We start from the raw sequence: 17509 nt of genomic DNA, 5'->3' as shown, positions 1-17509 counted from the left end.
CAACATCCTGGGTTTCATTCCAACCTTGGGTCCTTTGTTGCATCTCATACGCCTATCGCTGCCTCCATTTCCTGTCTGTCTGTGTCTCTACTCTGTCAAATAAAAGGCAAAAATTCCCCCGAAAATGTTGTGCATATCAAGCCTGATAGGTCAGCAGTAGCATGTCATTTGTGTGACAGTGGCAGTCTGCAGCACGTCCTGAGGTCCTTTAGATGTTGAAATATTGTCTCAGATCTTAACCCCAACAGCCTGTAATTATGGAGGACAGGGGGGGATGGAGAACAGAGAGACGGCGAGGTGGAGAGACAAACAGAAAAACAAAAAGAGACTGCCACTTGTAAACAGGAGAAAGAGAGAATGACGGAGGCCACATGTGCAAACACTGAGGAGGAGTACTGTGTGTTAATGTGTACGTGCATCCATCTTCCAGCTTCTCTACAATTATTTGGTTTCTGTGATTCGAACGGCCTTCTCTGGATCAAAGCAGCAACCTCATATTAAAGGAGACATATCATGAAAAACTCACTTTTCGAAGACAACCCAGTCAGCTTTTTTTTTGTGGTCTGTGTAGATCAGAAAACATGTGATTCAACAAGCCAATCACAATGTCACATGCAGGCTCATTCGAAAATACCACTCACCTTTGCAAAGGTGAGCCATATTTATCTCGCAAGCCAATCAGAGCAGACTTCTGTCAGACCAGTGCACAGAAAACAACCAAAATACACATTGAGGTGTTTACTTTACTATATTTTCTATGCGTCCTAAATTCACCAAAAGTTAACGATAGATAATTGCTCATTTGCATATTTAAGTCAAAAACAAAAAAAAGTATTTCAAGCTCAGACATAAGAGGGACCAATGCAGTCTGCTTTAAGCTGTACGCGAGTAACCTAATCCCCCTCAAATGACGGCGATGAGTGGGGTGCCGGTTTGGGCAGGGTGGAAGTTCAAGCACGTGCGGGATACAAAGTCAACAGCTCAGTAATTAAGGGATGATGTTCCCTGAAACGCCGCTATTTATACCAAATTACAGCATGCACCTCAGCTAGCGAGCGTGCAGCTGGTTTTCTCTTGCCAGAGGCATTGATTTCGAAAAACACTTCCAATCAAAGAACGTCTGCGTTCAGTTACAGCTGAGCGAAGAAAGCACCGGGCGCTGTGTTGTGAATGTGGGGCTGAAATTACAGCCTCTGCTGTGGTGTGTGTGTGATTAAGGCCTTTACGTGGGGATGTCAGGCAGCCTCCAAACTGTGGCAGGGAAGGGTCGCTAATTGAAAGGACATGTCAGAGAGATGCAGTGATAACGCACTCTGAACGTGGTCCCTCTGTGTGCTGTATGTGTGTATGTGTGTGCATCAAATATCAAGTTACAGCCAGATAATGGAGCGATGGCGTGGGATCAGATCCCCCTCGAATGTCGTCTCCCTCTCTGCTTTCCAACTGTCTGGACAACACTGACTGTTAGTACGTGATCCACCACAGGCATTTCACATATGTCCCTGTCAGAAGCAATAACTCCTCCATCTTCCCGTGACAAAGAGCTTATTTACCCTGTTGAAGATGGTTTCCTATTTACGCATCAAAGCCCAGAGAGCACGCAACCACAAAGAAAAAATACACGCCCGGATACTCTATCACAAATAAACATTTGTATTTGATTACAATTATGTAAAATTGGGAAAATAATCTTACTGGAGCGGCTGGAAACAAGTGTTAAATGACAAACAATTCATGTGAAAATGTATTAATTTCCCATCAATTGACTAATCAGCAATTACAACAACACAAACAAAAACAAAGAGCAGACATAAACCTGTCCAATTACTGTGATGTCACACACACACGCACACACACACACACACTCACACACACACACCTGACCTCAGGATTACCTTGACCTCTCTTTAACAATTACTCCATTGATCGGCGCCGCCTCTCCCGAGTCTGATAAATGTCAGAGCTCTGAGCTCATTCGTATTCTTCACTCTTCGGTGTCGAGTTGAGTTACCAAATAACTTCAACGAGGTAGAAAAGAGGCCTCTGTGTTGAACATCCATCGCTCACATACCACAGGAGGACACCTACACACCACCTACGTAACACCTACACTATAGGAAACACACACACACACACACACACACACACTACCTCCACGACACAAAAGCAGGACATGCACTGCAGGAAATCTTTTTCAGGGCTGTAACTTGAGTCTTCGACATTTCATCAGCTGACCACAGCGAACAATAAATGAGTAAGTTTTCCAAAACACAAGTCCCGAATACCCCGCCACAATAAAGCAAACAAAAAAATGTGTGGGAGCTTGTTGCAAGGCATTCAAATCATCATTTTAACGTCAGTTACACTTCGTCTGTCGCTTGTAAAAAAGAAGCTTGATTTGTGTGATGCAGTAAATTCTCCAACTTCCAGACAGAATTACACTTAAATACTTAAACTTGTCTGTTATTTGAATTAATTGAGGAATGTGCTGAATTTCATGCATCCAGAGAATAAAAAGATGTTTCTTTAAAGTTTGCAGCAATAAGCTTCCGTTAACTTTTGATGAGATTTAGAAGGAGAAACTTTCTTCATTCATATTTCTTTCCTCATTCCTGATTATATTTTGAAGTGGAAAGGTGTTTGAACAAAGGAATGGGCCTGAATCACATCCAACCATCATGGCTCCAGTTTGAAACAGCTGGATCTGCAGCAGAGCAGAGAGCAGTTTGAATCTGGCATCGCTCTGCTCTGCTGTCCACTCATCTAGTCTGCCATGCAAACAGCAGCCATAGACTTCAACACAAAAGGTACACAGAGTTTAAACACGCAGCTGAATCTCCCTCTATGAAATACTCCGAGGGAACTTTAAGGCTCTCTCGTGGGCTTTGACAGAAGGTTGTCAGAGTTTAAAGTCCCGAACTTTACAGTCCAAACGATGATGTAAAAGCTGGAAAGAGTTATGGTGAAAACGATGACTTACTTTGAAGATGTGTCCTTTCAGACCATTTGTTCAGAGATGTTTTTTTTAGATTATTCCAGTTACAACTCGAGCTCTTCTCTCTCTCTCACTCTCTCAGTCCGTCAGATGCTCCCTGGGCTGATGTAAGACACCCTGCTCATAGGAAAAAAAGAGAGGGAGAGGGAGAGGGAGAGAGAGAGAGGGAGAGAGGGGGAGGCAGAAGAAGAAAAAAAAACTCCACATTCTGTGGATTCTTGGGAGAGCACCAAAGTCCCAGAATTCCACATGCCACACATAAGGTTTCAATTAAGGCCGAATCCAACGCTGAAATCAGAAAGCTTTCTTCCTCCTGAAAGGAGCCTTTCTTTTGACAGCTAGAGGCTGAAACAACCATGACTCAAGGTGACGGCTGTGCTGCCGTCCTCTCAGCTCATCATGTTTATCACAGATTTAGAGAACTTAAAGGTGTTATGGAGTTACATTTTCCTATTAATCAAGCATGCGTTTTTAGTTTAGAATGTTGTAAATGCATGACTTTATTGTTAAAACATTCTGTAAACTCTATACGGGAGAGTCTTAGGGCCGGGCAAAAGGAAAACAATGAGAGGAGGAAGATGGTTTAGTTAGTAGTTTGATTCATTCTGAAAAGTTTGACGTTTAAAATTTAAACTTTAGTGTTGGGGTTAGTCAAAGCCAAGGTAAAAATCTTCCTCCTCTCATTTACTTCCCTGCCTGGCCCTAAAACTAATCCGGTACTTTAGCGCTGCAGTTTGTCACAGCCTTGATTGTCAAACCAGATCCATGAAAAGCATGAGTCAGGTGTCAGAGAGAGGTTCTCTTCTACGCCAGAAAGTGCTGCGGATGTGGCCTGAACCATTTTTACCGGAATACAGAAATTAAACGGTTATTTGGGAGCTTGAAGGTTTCATTTAAAGATACTGTGACCGTCTGTCTTTCATGACGTACAAAATCCAGTGGAAAAGAAATGTGTGTCTGCTTTTTGTCGAGGGAACCAGAGAGACGCTAACTTCAAGGTCTACAAAAGTACATCATCCCTGCAAAAGCTGCACTGTGTGGGTCATGCCAACATCATGCTAAAGCATGCTAGCACTAAGATGGTGAACACGGTACAACATTGAGCCTGCTAGACATCAGCATGTTAGCTTCACTGTTAGCATTTAGCTGAAAGCACAGCTGTGCCAAAATAGGGCTTCACAGTGACTGCTGAACACAATGGAGCAGAAGATCTCTGCAGTACAACTTTCACTAGTTTCTGTACATTAAATATGCACAAAGATCGACATGCAGACTAGGACGCCGTCAAAGTAAGTGTTTTTCCACACTGCAGTTATTTCACATCATAATGCAGTTACAGAGCTGGAGAGTCAGAAAGAAAAATGAGTCAGAAAGGAGCCACAGAGAATATTTCCTGAATAGCTGCAGCAGCGTTGCATGCTCTGGCCCATCTTAAACAGAAACCATGTGCTGGAAACTGATTCAAGACACCAGGAGCTATAATGCATGAAACACAGCCTGCAGACACAGACCAGTTAAACTCACACACTGACATGTCGAGCGCTGAGTCGTCAGAAAACATGCCGATACTTGTTTCTGATGAAAATGCTTTTAAGAGACCATAAAGCAAATATGTAGTCTGTATGTGCACAGGTGTGTGTCTCACACACACACACACACACACACACACACACACACACACACACACACACACACACACACACACACACACACACACACACACACACACACACACACACACACACACACACACACACACACACACACACACAGAAAAAGAGACAACACATTCAGCTGGTTTTCCAAATAGGAAATTTCTTTAATAAAGAAATCATAGTATCTATTAAAGCTGAATAATATCTCACCTTCAATGATTACATGATTACAAGCATAAAATAATCAGATATTATAAATACCCCCCCCCCCCCCCACAGCCCGTACCATGTACCTTGATTACATGCTAGTAAGAAACATCTTTCTGATCATCTCAGTCCTACGGCGTATATAAAAATCACCAGGTAAAATGATTAGATGGTCGTTTCCACCTATTGAGCATCTATCAGTACATATAAAAATAAGTCTCATCAGCAAAATAAATAGATGCACCTGAAGACTGCTTCATCCAGCCGGTGTGACAGGGATTTCATCCTTCATCTCATGCTGTGTTCAAGTGCTCTTCAAGACAAACATGAACCAGGTATGACGTCAACATACCAAGCAGAGGAAAAAAAAACAACACATGGCGCTGAAAAGTAGAGTTCATCCGGCTCGTTCATTCATTTTGGAGAGGGCGGCCTCTTTCAGGAACACCTGGACGCGACATTTGTTATTATTGCACAGTGATGACATCACAGTTTCTCCCCAGCAAAACGTTGAGGCAAACGGGAGGTTGTCAACCCCAGTTCACCCTCGTCTCTCTCGCCTTCGTCGTCTACACTCCGTTCTTCACCAGCTCGTGGACTCCGTTCCCATCGATCATCAGGGTTGCATGAAACTCTCGTCCCTTCACCAGCTCCTCGAGGCCCTGGAAGGAGTAAACGACACCATCAGGACATTCGCCGACCGTTCTTAAGGAGAAATGACTTCTTTTATTTGGGAATTGTTCTACACACACTTAAGAGCAAACCTACGCACATTTGAGTGCTAAACCAATGGTTATTGTTCTACAGTTGTATAACATCATAGGATATAAATCACAATAATATTTTATCACTCATTACCATTTGAATCATTATTTTACACACATTAGAGATCTAACCTTTTTTTTTTTTAAATGCATTAGTAGTGCACCCTTCTCTGAACACAGTGACGCGTACCAGCGTCCATGCATTCGTGTTTTATCTGTCGGAGGCTCAGTCGATGTGACGCAAAGGATTGTGGGTCAGAATAGTCAGAAAAGTAAAATGAGGCCAGATGCCGTAGAACATCCTGGTGTTTTTAGCATACTGCATTTGACATATTATTTTTATCTGGCATACTAAATAGGACGGTAGTGTGGGTATTGGAACGCACCCTTTAGATTTCTGTGTGTGCACGCGGCCCTGCTGTCTCGTGCACTTTTATGTGGATTGGCGGAGCTTTTTGTAGCTAAATTGGATCGACTGGCTTTCAATTTACGAGGTCAGTGGGATTCATCATTATAAAGAACACAGGTGCGAACATTAACGTTCAACGCGTCATGGATCTGACGTAGACTTTTCTTACGACCTTTCTCTCGAACAAATTTTTATGAAATTTGGTGAATGAGGCTCATTGTTAGTGGTTGTACAAATAATTTCAGGTCGACAGCAGAAGCAGAACAACATCTGGAGTTCCCATTTCGGCCTCGCCCTCCTTACCTCTCCCCCGTAGGACACCAGCGGGGAGATCTCACATTTGATTGGCAGGTCTGTTCCGTCCTTCAGGCTGCGTAGGGAAAGGAACGAATCAGAAGAAGAAGAAGACAAAATGAAACGGAATGAGTGATTGTCTCACGAGAAGGGCGGCGGGAGGGTAGTTGAGAGAAGCAGCTGTACATCCTTGACACAGCTGTTCTCCTACTGCGGCCGGCTTGTGATTAGAGTTGAAAAGGCAGAGGATTAGAGCTTCATCATTCCCAAACATGACCAGTGATTAGCCCCCATGACCCGTAACAGACTTCCTCCAGAAGAAAACAGAGGAATGACAGGTAATGTGGTTGCATCTCCTGCCAGTGCTTCCAAAAAGAAAACAGGGGTAAACTTGCCTCCACATTGCCGTCACTCAACATGTTTATTTCTAGATAATCATTACAGACAGCGATCACTAATCATCAGGTGCTCCAGATGTTTTTCTGAGCAGCTGCCCTGTATCATTAGAATAAGGAAAGGAAAAGCTGAACGATTGAGGAAAAAGCACAACCTGTAAGAGCCAGAATAACATTCATCGCTGCCATGAATGTTACTGAAGCACATGCTCATTCATTATTATGTCTTGAAAACAAAAAGAAAAAAAGCAGGTGGATTTAAACTCAAAGGCTGACGAGCAAGCGATGAACGGCTGGGCTTGTCGTCACGAGTTTGCACACAAATCAACAGCTTCATCATCTACTGCGGAGTTGCCACTGTTTGCCAGAACGGTGCCCATTACCCAGCATGCAACACATTATGCGTATTAGTAGCAATGTTCTGACGGGCAAAACGATCCGTCAGCAGGTCATTATGACATGTACATCATCTGACCAGGACGCTAGGAGCACTGTGTTTTTCAGTCGTCCGAACTGATCCTCGCTGTCATTTCCTTCATCACAACTGGCTCTAAAGAGACAAGAACAAAAATGGCTGCCGCCTGGCGTGCGTCCACGCAGAGTCCTCTCCTCAGTGGTAATGAAGGAAAGGGGACCAGAAGTAATGTTATATCGTGTTAACACGTCTGAGCGAGCGAGGAAAGAAAGCCAGAACCCCATCACCATGCACTCAGTACTGCAGGGGGATAATAATTACTTTCTGTTGCCATCATCTGTGAAACGGCCTGCTGCTCCGTCTCTGGAAACATTTCACGGGACACACAGGAGCAAGACCAAACATGAGAGGGAAGGGGAAATGAGAGTGTGAGGCTAAAAGAATATTATGGCTGTAACACAAACAAACAAACAAAAAAGCCAATGTTTGTACACAAAGTGTGGGGAGTGTTGGGAAGGTGGAAGTGACCACGAAGATGTGCGTGTGTCTTAAAGTGACATGCATGCTGCTGTGTTTTCAGCAGGCTGTCTGTGGTCACCTGGGTATGGCGGGCACCTGTCTGCCGTTCTCGTCGATAAAGTGGCCCCCGGCGTTCAGCACCCAGCGGTGGTGGAGGGACATGAGGGCGTGTCTGGCTGTGGTGGGCGTGTCCTTTGCGTCCTGGCTGTCGGCGTTCTTCAGCGGGGAGAACTCGTCCTCCCGCAGCACCTCGTACACAACAAACGTCCTGTTGGACACACACACACACACGGCGGCACATCATCACACAGGCAAACGCAGCGGAGAGAGGACACGCAGGATTTTACCAAAATACTGCAATTCTTTTTAAAGACAAAATGTGAAGTGTGACATCTATTTAGCCTTTTGATACTTCCAGCACGTTATTTAAGATAAAGCCGGTGGAGCGGTGGTTGTCCTGCATTTACCTTCACAGACATAATGTGTGTCAAAATACCATTTCAATCTAAATAAAATATTGTCTGTCCCGGTGTAGACTTAAGAAAACATCTTTGTTCGGTACAGAGCCCTTCAAAAATCACTCCATAATCTTTTTAATATGGTTTTCAAAGAAAATGAGAATAATGATGTCAACATTCATTCCCTCATCGTTTCCTCGAATATCATATATCGCAATTTGACTCATCTTTTCTAAATTGTTCAGTCCCGTTTTAAGCTGAAACGATGAGTAAATGTGCAGGAAATGACTAAGAAATGGATGATTTAAGAACCGTGTCCATTGATTTACAGCTGTTCTTTTTGTAATGATTGTGTGTTGGGAACAGAAAGTGGGCCAGTGTGCTTCATGTGATCAAGCGTGGCCACGACGCCAAAATCACCTCACGGACCAGCGCTGTTGTTGGGAGCTGGATCCAAACTAATATGATTAAATAGCACAGAAGCAGATTTAATTAGCATTATTATTGACTTTTTCAACACTTGGCAGGTGAACAGCAGCCATACATAATATACAGCACATACGGCCAGACACTATGAGATCCTCTGTACTGACAAAGACCCGAAAAAGAAAGCAGAACTTGTTGCAACGTGAGTCAGCCCATCTGGATTCTTCTAAAGCTGCCGGTCTGCCAGTCCGGGCACAACTGTGATCCGTCTCCTCAGCGACACAGAAAACCATTTCTCATCCTCTTTTACTTTGAAATACAAGGAATAAACCTCGAAGGAAGCCGGACGTGTTTTTCCATCAGTCCACCATTACGGGAATCCTTTCATTAGTATAGTTCTATTAGTGGTTCAAAGACTCAAAGCTGATGTCATGCAACACACTGGAGGAGGTGGAACTTGGAGCTTGGCTCAGGCTCAGTCTGCTGGATCAGACCACGGAGTAAAGGCAGGACTGGGGCTGGTGGATAGGGATCGGGACTGGAAAAAGAAGGGGGTCGGTGCATGCATGTAGGGACCGATCGAGGACCAGTCAAACCCAGAGACCCGGAGGCCTGCCAGGAGAACATATGCAATCCAGCCACCTCAAAGGGAGCATAAGATATTCATTGTCGTCTCAGGACTTTAAGGCCTTTTAGTTTGAGGCGAGAGGCTGCCTGCTGATGCCGTCACACTCTCTGTGAAAAACACACACACACACACACACACTGTAACTCACTTGGCGAACTGGAAGATGTCAAAGACGAACTTTTCCATTTTAATCCCGTTTGGTTTGTCTGGTTTGATTAGTTGACCCTCCGTACCCACGTATGGGATCTTCTTCTGGGCCACATGGTGCTGCAGCTCTGGCTCGTACTTCCTGATGTACAATCAGAGAATGAAGCTGATTCATTGCAGCACTTTTACTAATAATAATAATAATAACAACAACAACAATAATAATGGTGGTGATAATAACAATACAAATCATCATCATTACCATAATCACAGTAATCATAACAAAATACTGCTAATAATCATGGTCATAATAGATAAAATAATAATAATAATATTGGCATGAAACTACTATTTAAAAAACTAATATTGACAGAACGGAGCACAAACTGCATGAACGCCATAAAAAGGTGGCACAGGCGTGTTGTGTCTTACTGTACGATGTCTCTGAGGAAGGAGAAGCTGAAGAAGTGATTGGCCACGTTTCCGGCGTTGAACATCAGTCGTCCGTCAGCGCTGCGCTTCTCAGCGGTCGCCAGAGTGATCTCGCTGTACTCCACCACCTGATAACGCCCGTCCACCTTGCAGACCACACCCACCGCCTCCGTCGGGTTGGTTTTCTCCACCACCTAGAAACGATGACGCAAAATGATTTATTACAGGGTCGGTAATAATCTTCAAAAGCACTTTTTGATATTTTTTTGTTGAAGTTCTCGTTTAAACCTGACAAATATCAATGAATCAAATGCTCAGACAGTCTTGGTTTAGCACTGAATGGTTCAGGGCCAAAAAATACATCTCTGATCTGCTGCTACTTTATGAACCATCCCGACCCCTCAGGTCGTCTGGGACCGGTCCACTTTCTGTTCCCAGAGTCAGAACTAAACATGGAGAAGCAGCGTTCAGTTTTTCTGCTCCACATATCTGGAACACAGTCCCAGAAAGCTGCAGGTCTGCTGGTTGCTAATGACAGAGTGGAGTCCTGATGAGGGGGTTGGTGAACGGGGGGAGGAGGGGGGGGGGGGGGGGGGTGAAGCCACATAAACGGTAGTGGAGCTCAGTAATTTATGACGGGAGGGTGGGACGCTGCTCTGATCTGATCCTTCCATCTCTGCTCCACCGCACAGCTCATAATGTCAAACAGGACGATCTGAAGTTCCAGAAGTTCAGTATTTAAATCTATTATGTGTTAACTGGGAAATACACACCGTATGAAAAACATATATAGATATATTTCCCTGCTAATAACGTGCCTTTTCTTGATTAATTAAATGCGTCAGAGAGTACAAGTCACTGTAAAAACAAAGCACAAGACTCAAACGTATCTCAAAAAGATGGACCTGCTCTGTGAGGTGCATCACAACTATTTATTCCATGTGCAGTGTGTTGACTGTAAAAGTTATAATTAAGCATGAAATCATAAATATGGTTTATTCACTAGTGGAGAAAGAAAAAGTTTCCAATTGAACCGTTGTACTCTGAAAAGCTTTTTTCCTTCCCACAATTAAAGTTCCCTCCAGCCAAAGGGAAAAAAAGATCTGCTTTCTTTTCATCACTCTCATGCTACCATGATGAAAGTTTATTAAGCAAGGCGCTGGGCTCAACCCTCACATTTCCTAGAAAGCCGTCATGAATTTATTGCTCAAGAAGACGAGGAGACAAAAGTGGACAATGTCGCCACCCGGTGGTGAGTTGCGGAAGGCGCAGCAGTCCAGAGAAGGGCAGTTAAACTGTTGTTACAGCAAACTGACCATCACTTTTAATTCAAGACACACACTCGACATCTGTGCAACTTTAGGAACCCCTGGAATAAAATTTAAAAAACTAGACTGACTGATCAGACTTTATGGCGTCACTGCTGACAGTTTGTTCACTTGCAGACTTATTAAATATCAATATTTGTACAACTAATACGGGTGTTTCTTTTTATTTGATCCGTTATAATCAGTGTGCGTGCATCCGTACAATATTACTGTTACTTCCTGGTCTGGTGAAAGGTAACTGAGCTTATCAGTGTTGCAGGTGAACAATATTGAGGGATCATTGTCCCTTTATGACAGGAATATATGAGCTGATAACCTGCTGCTGCGTCAGCCTTTGTTAATCTCTATCCTCTTAAAATGTAGCATCTGGTATGTAAGAATGAGTTCTTATAACTAAGTAGAACTAAACTAAAGACCATTATCATCACAAAAACTGCCTCACGCAGTAAAGAAGACGGGAAGGTGTGACCCGACCCACCTTAGCTCCACAGTCTGCTCCCTTCTTCACACAGAAACCAACAAAGGAGGGGTCCGCCACTTTGACCAGGATGTTATCTACACAGTACACATGGATGAATTCAACCCCTCTCCGCTCCATGTCGTCCATGATGCCCTGGTTCCTCAGAGCTCGGTAAAGACCCCCGTTCCCATCTGAAATACAGACACAGGGGCCACTCGTTTTACAACACGCAACCTCAACGTGGCAAATAATAAACACACAGCTGTGAATTCACGCCAGAGGTCGCAAATCCTGAGCCGGCTTACCAGGGGCCATGGAGAGCTTCCCTTTGTTCTCCAGGATGATCTTGCCGCTGTAGTCCATGGCTGGTAGCATGCCCTGCTGGAAGAAGATGATGTTGTTCTTGTCCAAGCCAAAATAACTATGTCGGGAGAAGTAGTCCTTGGTGGACTGCATTGTCCTGCCGCTGGTCATGATGTACCTGAAGGCAACACAGAGGTTGTTTACTTGTATTCCTCTCTATTTTAAATAACTTATAAAAGTGTGAAATGGGTAGCTGAGGGATTGGAGGACGCATGCTTAGGATAGATAAACTTTAAATGCTGCAGGAAATGTCAGTATCCGTTCACAAAAATGAAACTTACAACAAATCTGCTGTCACCAAGCCAGAGACGTATAAAGTTTAATTATATGACGGCCAGTAAAACTGTAACAACTTCTCTACAGAACCTGGTGCTGAGGAGGACGTCATGGTGCCATTTGTGACCGTTAAACCCTAACTACGATGTCAGCTGACTTCATGCACTCCACTGCCCTCCTGTTATCTCCATCTCTCAAACTTTCAAACTGTCCTTTGATCTGCTCCACGGGGAGATAATCCTTTTCCAGTCATTTTCCTTTTGAGGCAGTGATTCAAGTTAATCATCATGCAAACACAACTGGGGCAGATGGTGGCAGCTCTAATAATGAACAGAAAGACTTGGTTGCTTAAATCCCTTTTTTTGTTCTTCTTCAAATAAAGCAGCAATTCAGCCGACAGGCACACGAACTAAAAAGCCTCAGTCATCTCCCCCCGAAGCACAACGCGACGTCTTACCAGGGAAGACAGCACTTGATTTTGTGCTTCTGCTCAGCCAGCTGTTGAAGTTTGAAAATGCGTTCGGCCTGGATCTGAAAGAGGGTTTTGTGGGACGGCAGCCCCACGTCGTACATGCCTTTAGGGTAAGAGACCCCCAGTCTGGTTCCCTGGCCCCCAGCCAGCAGCAGGACCGCCACTTTACTCTGAGAGATGCAGCGTAGACCTGACGGAGCACAGAGCACAGTTTGTCATAAATAGTAGAGAGAATATTGGTCCTATGAAGCAGAGCTGCAGCGAGTGATCAGTTAATCATTGTGAGTAATTCTTTAAGGAAAGAAAAGTTTAAATTCTCTGTTTCGAGCTTCTTAAATGTGAATGTTTTCTGGTTTCTTTAGTCCTGTGTGACAGTAAACTGAACATATTTCAGTTGTGGACAAAACAAGACATTTGGGAAAAACATTTTTCACCATTTTACAGACCAAACAACTGATCTATCATGAAAAATAATCATCAGATTCATTGACAACGAAAGCAATCGTTAATTGCAGCTCTACTATCAAATGTATTTACGATATTGAAACACATCTGGACCGACATGCTGCTACGTGACGCACAATCTCAGTACACCAACACAATATCTAATCTCTAATAAGGGTCATCGTGCATTATTCTTGCTAATGTAAGGACATCTTATATCAATAACAACAACCTTAACTAAAACAACACTGATAAAACGTATTCATAAAATGTATTAAGCTGTCGCCCAACGCTTTATGGCCACTCCAACAGGACTTTGGTGACGTAATAAATTAGCCCTAAACTGGAATCTGACGACTTTGATTGTCTTTATTGTGGTTCAGTTTACGAGGGTTCCAGTCTGTCTGACATAAACTGCTGCTACGTGACTTGATATGTAATACTGTTTCTTCTTACAAGTGCCAAAAGACAAGGTTCATACCAGCAAACTGGGAGAGCCTGCTAGACTTTGACTACCCACCGAAACCTACATACAAACACACACACACACACACACACTGCCACGCCCTGCACACAGATTTGGTATTTGGTACTGACAGAGCAGAGTGACCTCATGAACAGGGTCAAGCAGCAACTCGATTTACGTCAGACACAAATCAGGACCAGATGTTCTCTGCTGTCCGCCTCCCCCTGTCATCCTCCCCCAGGAGAACCTCACTAAATGCTCAGACCCCCACTGCAAAGAGGAGATTGCGCAAGAGCATAATGAACAACTCAAGCCGACTTACTCATATTTCAAATCTACGCAGGAGACCGTTTGTGAGTTTCTACAACCACACGGTGAAACAAAGAGGGAGTTTCTGATGATACTCATTTTAAAGTTTTGATTTAAAATGTTGCTTTTGTTTTGTGGGAACTCTATCATCTGATAATATCAATAACACAAGTTACCAGATCGCCTGCTGTCCCATCTCAACATCAAACATCTGAATTACCTTGTGATGTTTTAATCCCCTTTAGGCTTATCAGTCTGACACCAGGAAATATTTTCTCTCCTTGGAAAGTACTAGCGTGGTTGTTCCTAGGCAAGTCTTTCAGGTAATTGCATTGTAATAAATCCATTTGTTTCCTAATAACATGTAGTACACTGGTCCAACGAAGGTGTAAAGATTGAGTGCTCAGACAGAAGCTGTGTGAAAACCCTTTCTGGGGACAGGACCTGTTTCGATGGAGCTCACCTGCTTCCTCCCAGTCTTTGAGGCTCTCCCGGTCCCTCGTCACACTCCCCAGGACCTCCCGGGGCACCGGTTCCAAGCGGGCGTCCATCTTCTCCCGTTTGCTGCTGCCGGACGTCTCCGTGGCCTTCTCGAAGAACCCGTTGATCTCCTGAAAGTCCATCCCCTGGAGGTCGAGGGTCAAGACGCTCTGCTCCTCGGGGTCCAGCTCTTTCCAAAACTGCAGGAGGTGAGACTGGCCGGCTTCGGCCAACCTCTTGGCGAGTTCGCTGGCGTTTGGGTCCATGATGAAAAGTTCTTCTGATTAACTCTGAAACACTGAAACAAAAACAAAAAAAGAGTGGTTACTTAAGAGGATACTACGGTCATGTCCTCAGCCATATTTCTGGAATTTGTACATGTATATATTCATTATTATTATTATATTATAACATTTCTGGGGTTATAATGATGTGAAAAGGAGTTAACACTGTACAACTACACAGATATTACATATGTTAAGGTCGATTCTAATATAGTTTGACTACATTTGATTGTGTTCAGGAAATAAAACAAAAAGAAAAACACACTTATTTGTCATCATAAAAGGAATTTGGTATATTCCCCACTGGCGTCACACACCTGCCACCTGGTCATTAAAGGAGAAATATAATTTTGTTTTGTTTGATGGTTAGTCGAAACTACTTTTAGGAGGGTGGAGTTATTCTGGGGAGTAATGACCTCGGTATTTATTAAATACTGTAGAACTAGAACAACCAGTGAACACGCAGTGCATCACGTAGCAGAACATTTACATCTTGTACTAGAACTGTAAGGGAAAGCTTTAATTGAACTAACTACCACGCTGATGTCCATTCACTCTGGTTGTTTGGAAACCAGGAAATCATCACACCACTACAGGAGGGGAACTTTTAGCACCGGTATTCACAAATATTTTCAAAATAAATGTTCACAAGAGTCTCTGTGAAGAGGTTTAAAGAGGATGTAAAACACAGCAGGTATAAGCATCTTCGCTCGTAGCAGAGGCCATTTCGTATTAGCGAGGTGTAATGAAATAGACTGCTGTTACTGAGCAGTGCTATTTATTGATTTGTTTCTATACAAACTGTGCATGTATCATTGTGGTGGTGCAGCACGCGAGTTGACAGCCGCCAGCAGATACTAGGAGCTAACCGGCTAACTGTGTAGCTAACAGTTAGCAAAGCAGGTAGAATACATCAAAGATAATATGACTTGTAATATTAAACTCGTCTTACCTTTTCACAAGTGCTCCTCTTGGAGTTTAAGACCATTAATGCCAGCCAGTCCGTTGTGGTTTTTCTTGTACTGTTTTTTTTTTTTGACTCCTCCCACCCGGACTACACCTCCTGGTACGTCACGTTTGACGTGGCACAAGTGGCGGCGCGCGCGAGCAGCCCTCTCCTCAGCAGCCCTCTCCTCAGCAGAGATGCTGCTTTCATGTGCGTCTTGTAAATCTAAGTTTTCTTCTTCATTTTCGGTTTTATCCTACTGGCGGTTTACAGAAAAAAAAACAATGATAACTGTATCATGACTGTATGAATAGATTTTAATCTGGATATTTAATCCGTGTCATTTAAATAAAGCCATTTGCAACTGTAATAGACCTTTGCTATTCGGCTACCAGAACCAGTTTTAAGTCTAACATTTAACTTTTTTTAATGGTACATAAAGTAGTAATTAGTCATGTAATGGCTTAAGCTGAGCTGTCCTATGTTTACCTCTTTTACTTCTCAAGCTCTTCTTAACAAGAAGAAAGCAGCTTTCAGGTCTGGGGACAGGGAGGAGCTCAGGAGAGTCCAGCGCGACCTGAAGGTGAAGCTCAGGGAGTGCAAGGACACCTACAGGAGGAAGCTGGCGGCCAAACTCCAGTAGAACAACGTGAAGGAGGTGTGGACAGGGATGAAGCAGATCACCGGCTTCAAGGTGGGAGGCAGACAACCAGGGGGCTCCCTGGAGAGGGCCAACGAGCTAAACTGTCACTTCAATAGGTTTAGCTCACAGCCCTCATCTGTTTCCTCCACACACCACACCTCCCAAACACCTCCCCCTCTGTCCCCCCTGGTGAGCTGCATGGACTCAGAGCCCTCCACTTCCAAGGGCTCTGCCACCACCAACACTATGACCCCCCTCCCCCCCCCCCCCCCCTCTCTGTGACGACTGGCCAGGTGAGAAGACAGCTGGAGAGACTCCACCAAGGCAAGGCTGTGGGACCTGATGGCATCAGCCCCAGGGTCCTGAAGACCTGCACCATCCAGCTGTCTAATGTCCTTCAACACCTCTTCAACCTGAGCCTGAAGCAGGAGGAAGTCCCGGTGCTGTGGAAGACGTCGTGCCTGGTTCCTGTACCGAAGAAGACGACACCATCTGGCCTCAATGACTACCGACCAGTTGCCCTCACATCTCATGTGATGAAGGTGCTGGAGAGGCTGGTCTTGGCCCACCTCCGGCCGCAGGTGAAATCCTCACTGGACCCTCTGCAATTTGCATACCAGCCTCATCTGGGGGTGGACGACGCCATCATCTACCTGCTGCAACGAGCTCAGTCGCACCTGGACGGATCCGGTGGCTCTGTGAGAATCACTTTCTTTGACTTCTCCAGTGCATTTAACACCATCCAACCAGTGCTGCTGAGTGAGAAGCTGCGGGTGGTGGGGGTGAACGCATCCACCGTCTCCTGGATCACTGACTACCTCACGGGCAGACCACAGTTTGTCCCACTGGGCCGTGTGCTGTCTGATACGGTGGTCAGTGATACTGGAGCCCCACAGGGAACTGTTCTGTCTCCCTTCCTGTTCACCTTGTACACCACTGACTTCCAGTACAACTCTGTGTCATGCCATCTGCAGAAGTTCTCTGATGACTCTGCAGTGGTCGGGTGTATAAGGGACGGACGGGAGGAGGAGTACAGGGCAGTAGTGGAGGACTTTGTAGAGTGGGCCGGTGGAAATCACCCGCGTCTGAACGTGGCCAAGACCAGAGAGATGGTGGTCGACTTCAGGAGGAAGACGACGGCTCCACAACCGCTGAGAGTTCTGGGAGAGGATGTGGACATGGTGGAGGAGTACAAGTACCTGGGTGTCTCCATCGACAGCAGACTGAACTGGAAGACCAACATCAACGCTGTGTACAAGAAGGGGATGAGTCGACTCTTCTTCTTGAGGAAACT

General features: G+C 44.6%; 2 protein-coding genes across 4 annotated transcripts in view; both read right to left on the bottom strand.

Annotated features, from left to right (window-relative positions):
- The window catches only part of ddr2a (discoidin domain receptor tyrosine kinase 2a), a 28398-nt gene extending 25307 nt beyond the window's left edge, over positions 1 to 3091 (bottom strand). For both annotated transcript variants that reach the window (XM_079266682.1, XM_079266683.1), the window contains exon 1: positions 2981 to 3091. The gene's annotated coding sequence lies outside the window, so the exon portion shown is untranslated. The remainder of the gene's footprint in view (positions 1 to 2980) is intronic.
- A 1843-nt stretch (positions 3092 to 4934) lies between these two features.
- Positions 4935 to 15663, bottom strand: uap1 (UDP-N-acetylglucosamine pyrophosphorylase 1). Of its 2 annotated transcripts, XM_079266938.1 has the most exons (11): positions 15579 to 15663; positions 14326 to 14640; positions 12629 to 12833; positions 11838 to 12013; positions 11551 to 11723; positions 9745 to 9938; positions 9314 to 9454; positions 7733 to 7921; positions 7456 to 7497; positions 6334 to 6400; positions 4935 to 5519 (listed from the first exon to the last, which is right to left on the bottom strand). In XM_079266938.1, the coding sequence occupies exons 2-11, from the start codon at positions 14606 to 14608 to the stop codon at positions 5427 to 5429; spliced, it is 1563 nt and encodes a 520-aa protein (XP_079123064.1). In that variant the 5' UTR covers positions 14609 to 14640; positions 15579 to 15663; the 3' UTR covers positions 4935 to 5426. The 2 variants fall into 2 exon arrangements, with proteins under 2 accessions (XP_079123064.1, XP_079123065.1); XM_079266939.1 differs by lacking the exon at positions 7456 to 7497.
- Positions 15664 to 17509: the final 1846 nt, after the last annotated feature.

This window comes from Melanostigma gelatinosum (assembly GCF_949748355.1).
Source record: "Melanostigma gelatinosum genome assembly, chromosome: 4".
Classification (NCBI taxonomy): domain Eukaryota; kingdom Metazoa; phylum Chordata; class Actinopteri; order Perciformes; family Zoarcidae; genus Melanostigma; species Melanostigma gelatinosum.
Note: the sequence above shows the minus strand (reverse complement) of the source record. Positions and strands in the feature narration are given on the sequence as shown.

What these genes read in the sequence shown, in the direction of transcription:
- uap1 (XM_079266938.1), bottom strand. Translation starts at nt 14,608, where the DNA reads ATGGACCCAAACGCCAGCGAACTCGCCAAGAGGTTGGCCGAAGCCGGC. An exon ending in ATCAAGTGCTGTCTTCCCTG is followed by an intron (nt 12,014 to 12,628) that starts GTAAGACGTCGC and finishes TGTTGCCTTCAG; the next exon opens with GTACATCATGACCAGCGGCA. An exon ending in ACAGATGATGGCAACAGAAA is followed by an intron (nt 6,401 to 7,455) that starts GTAATTATTATC and finishes TTCCCTACGCAG; the next exon opens with CCTGAAGGACGGAACAGACC.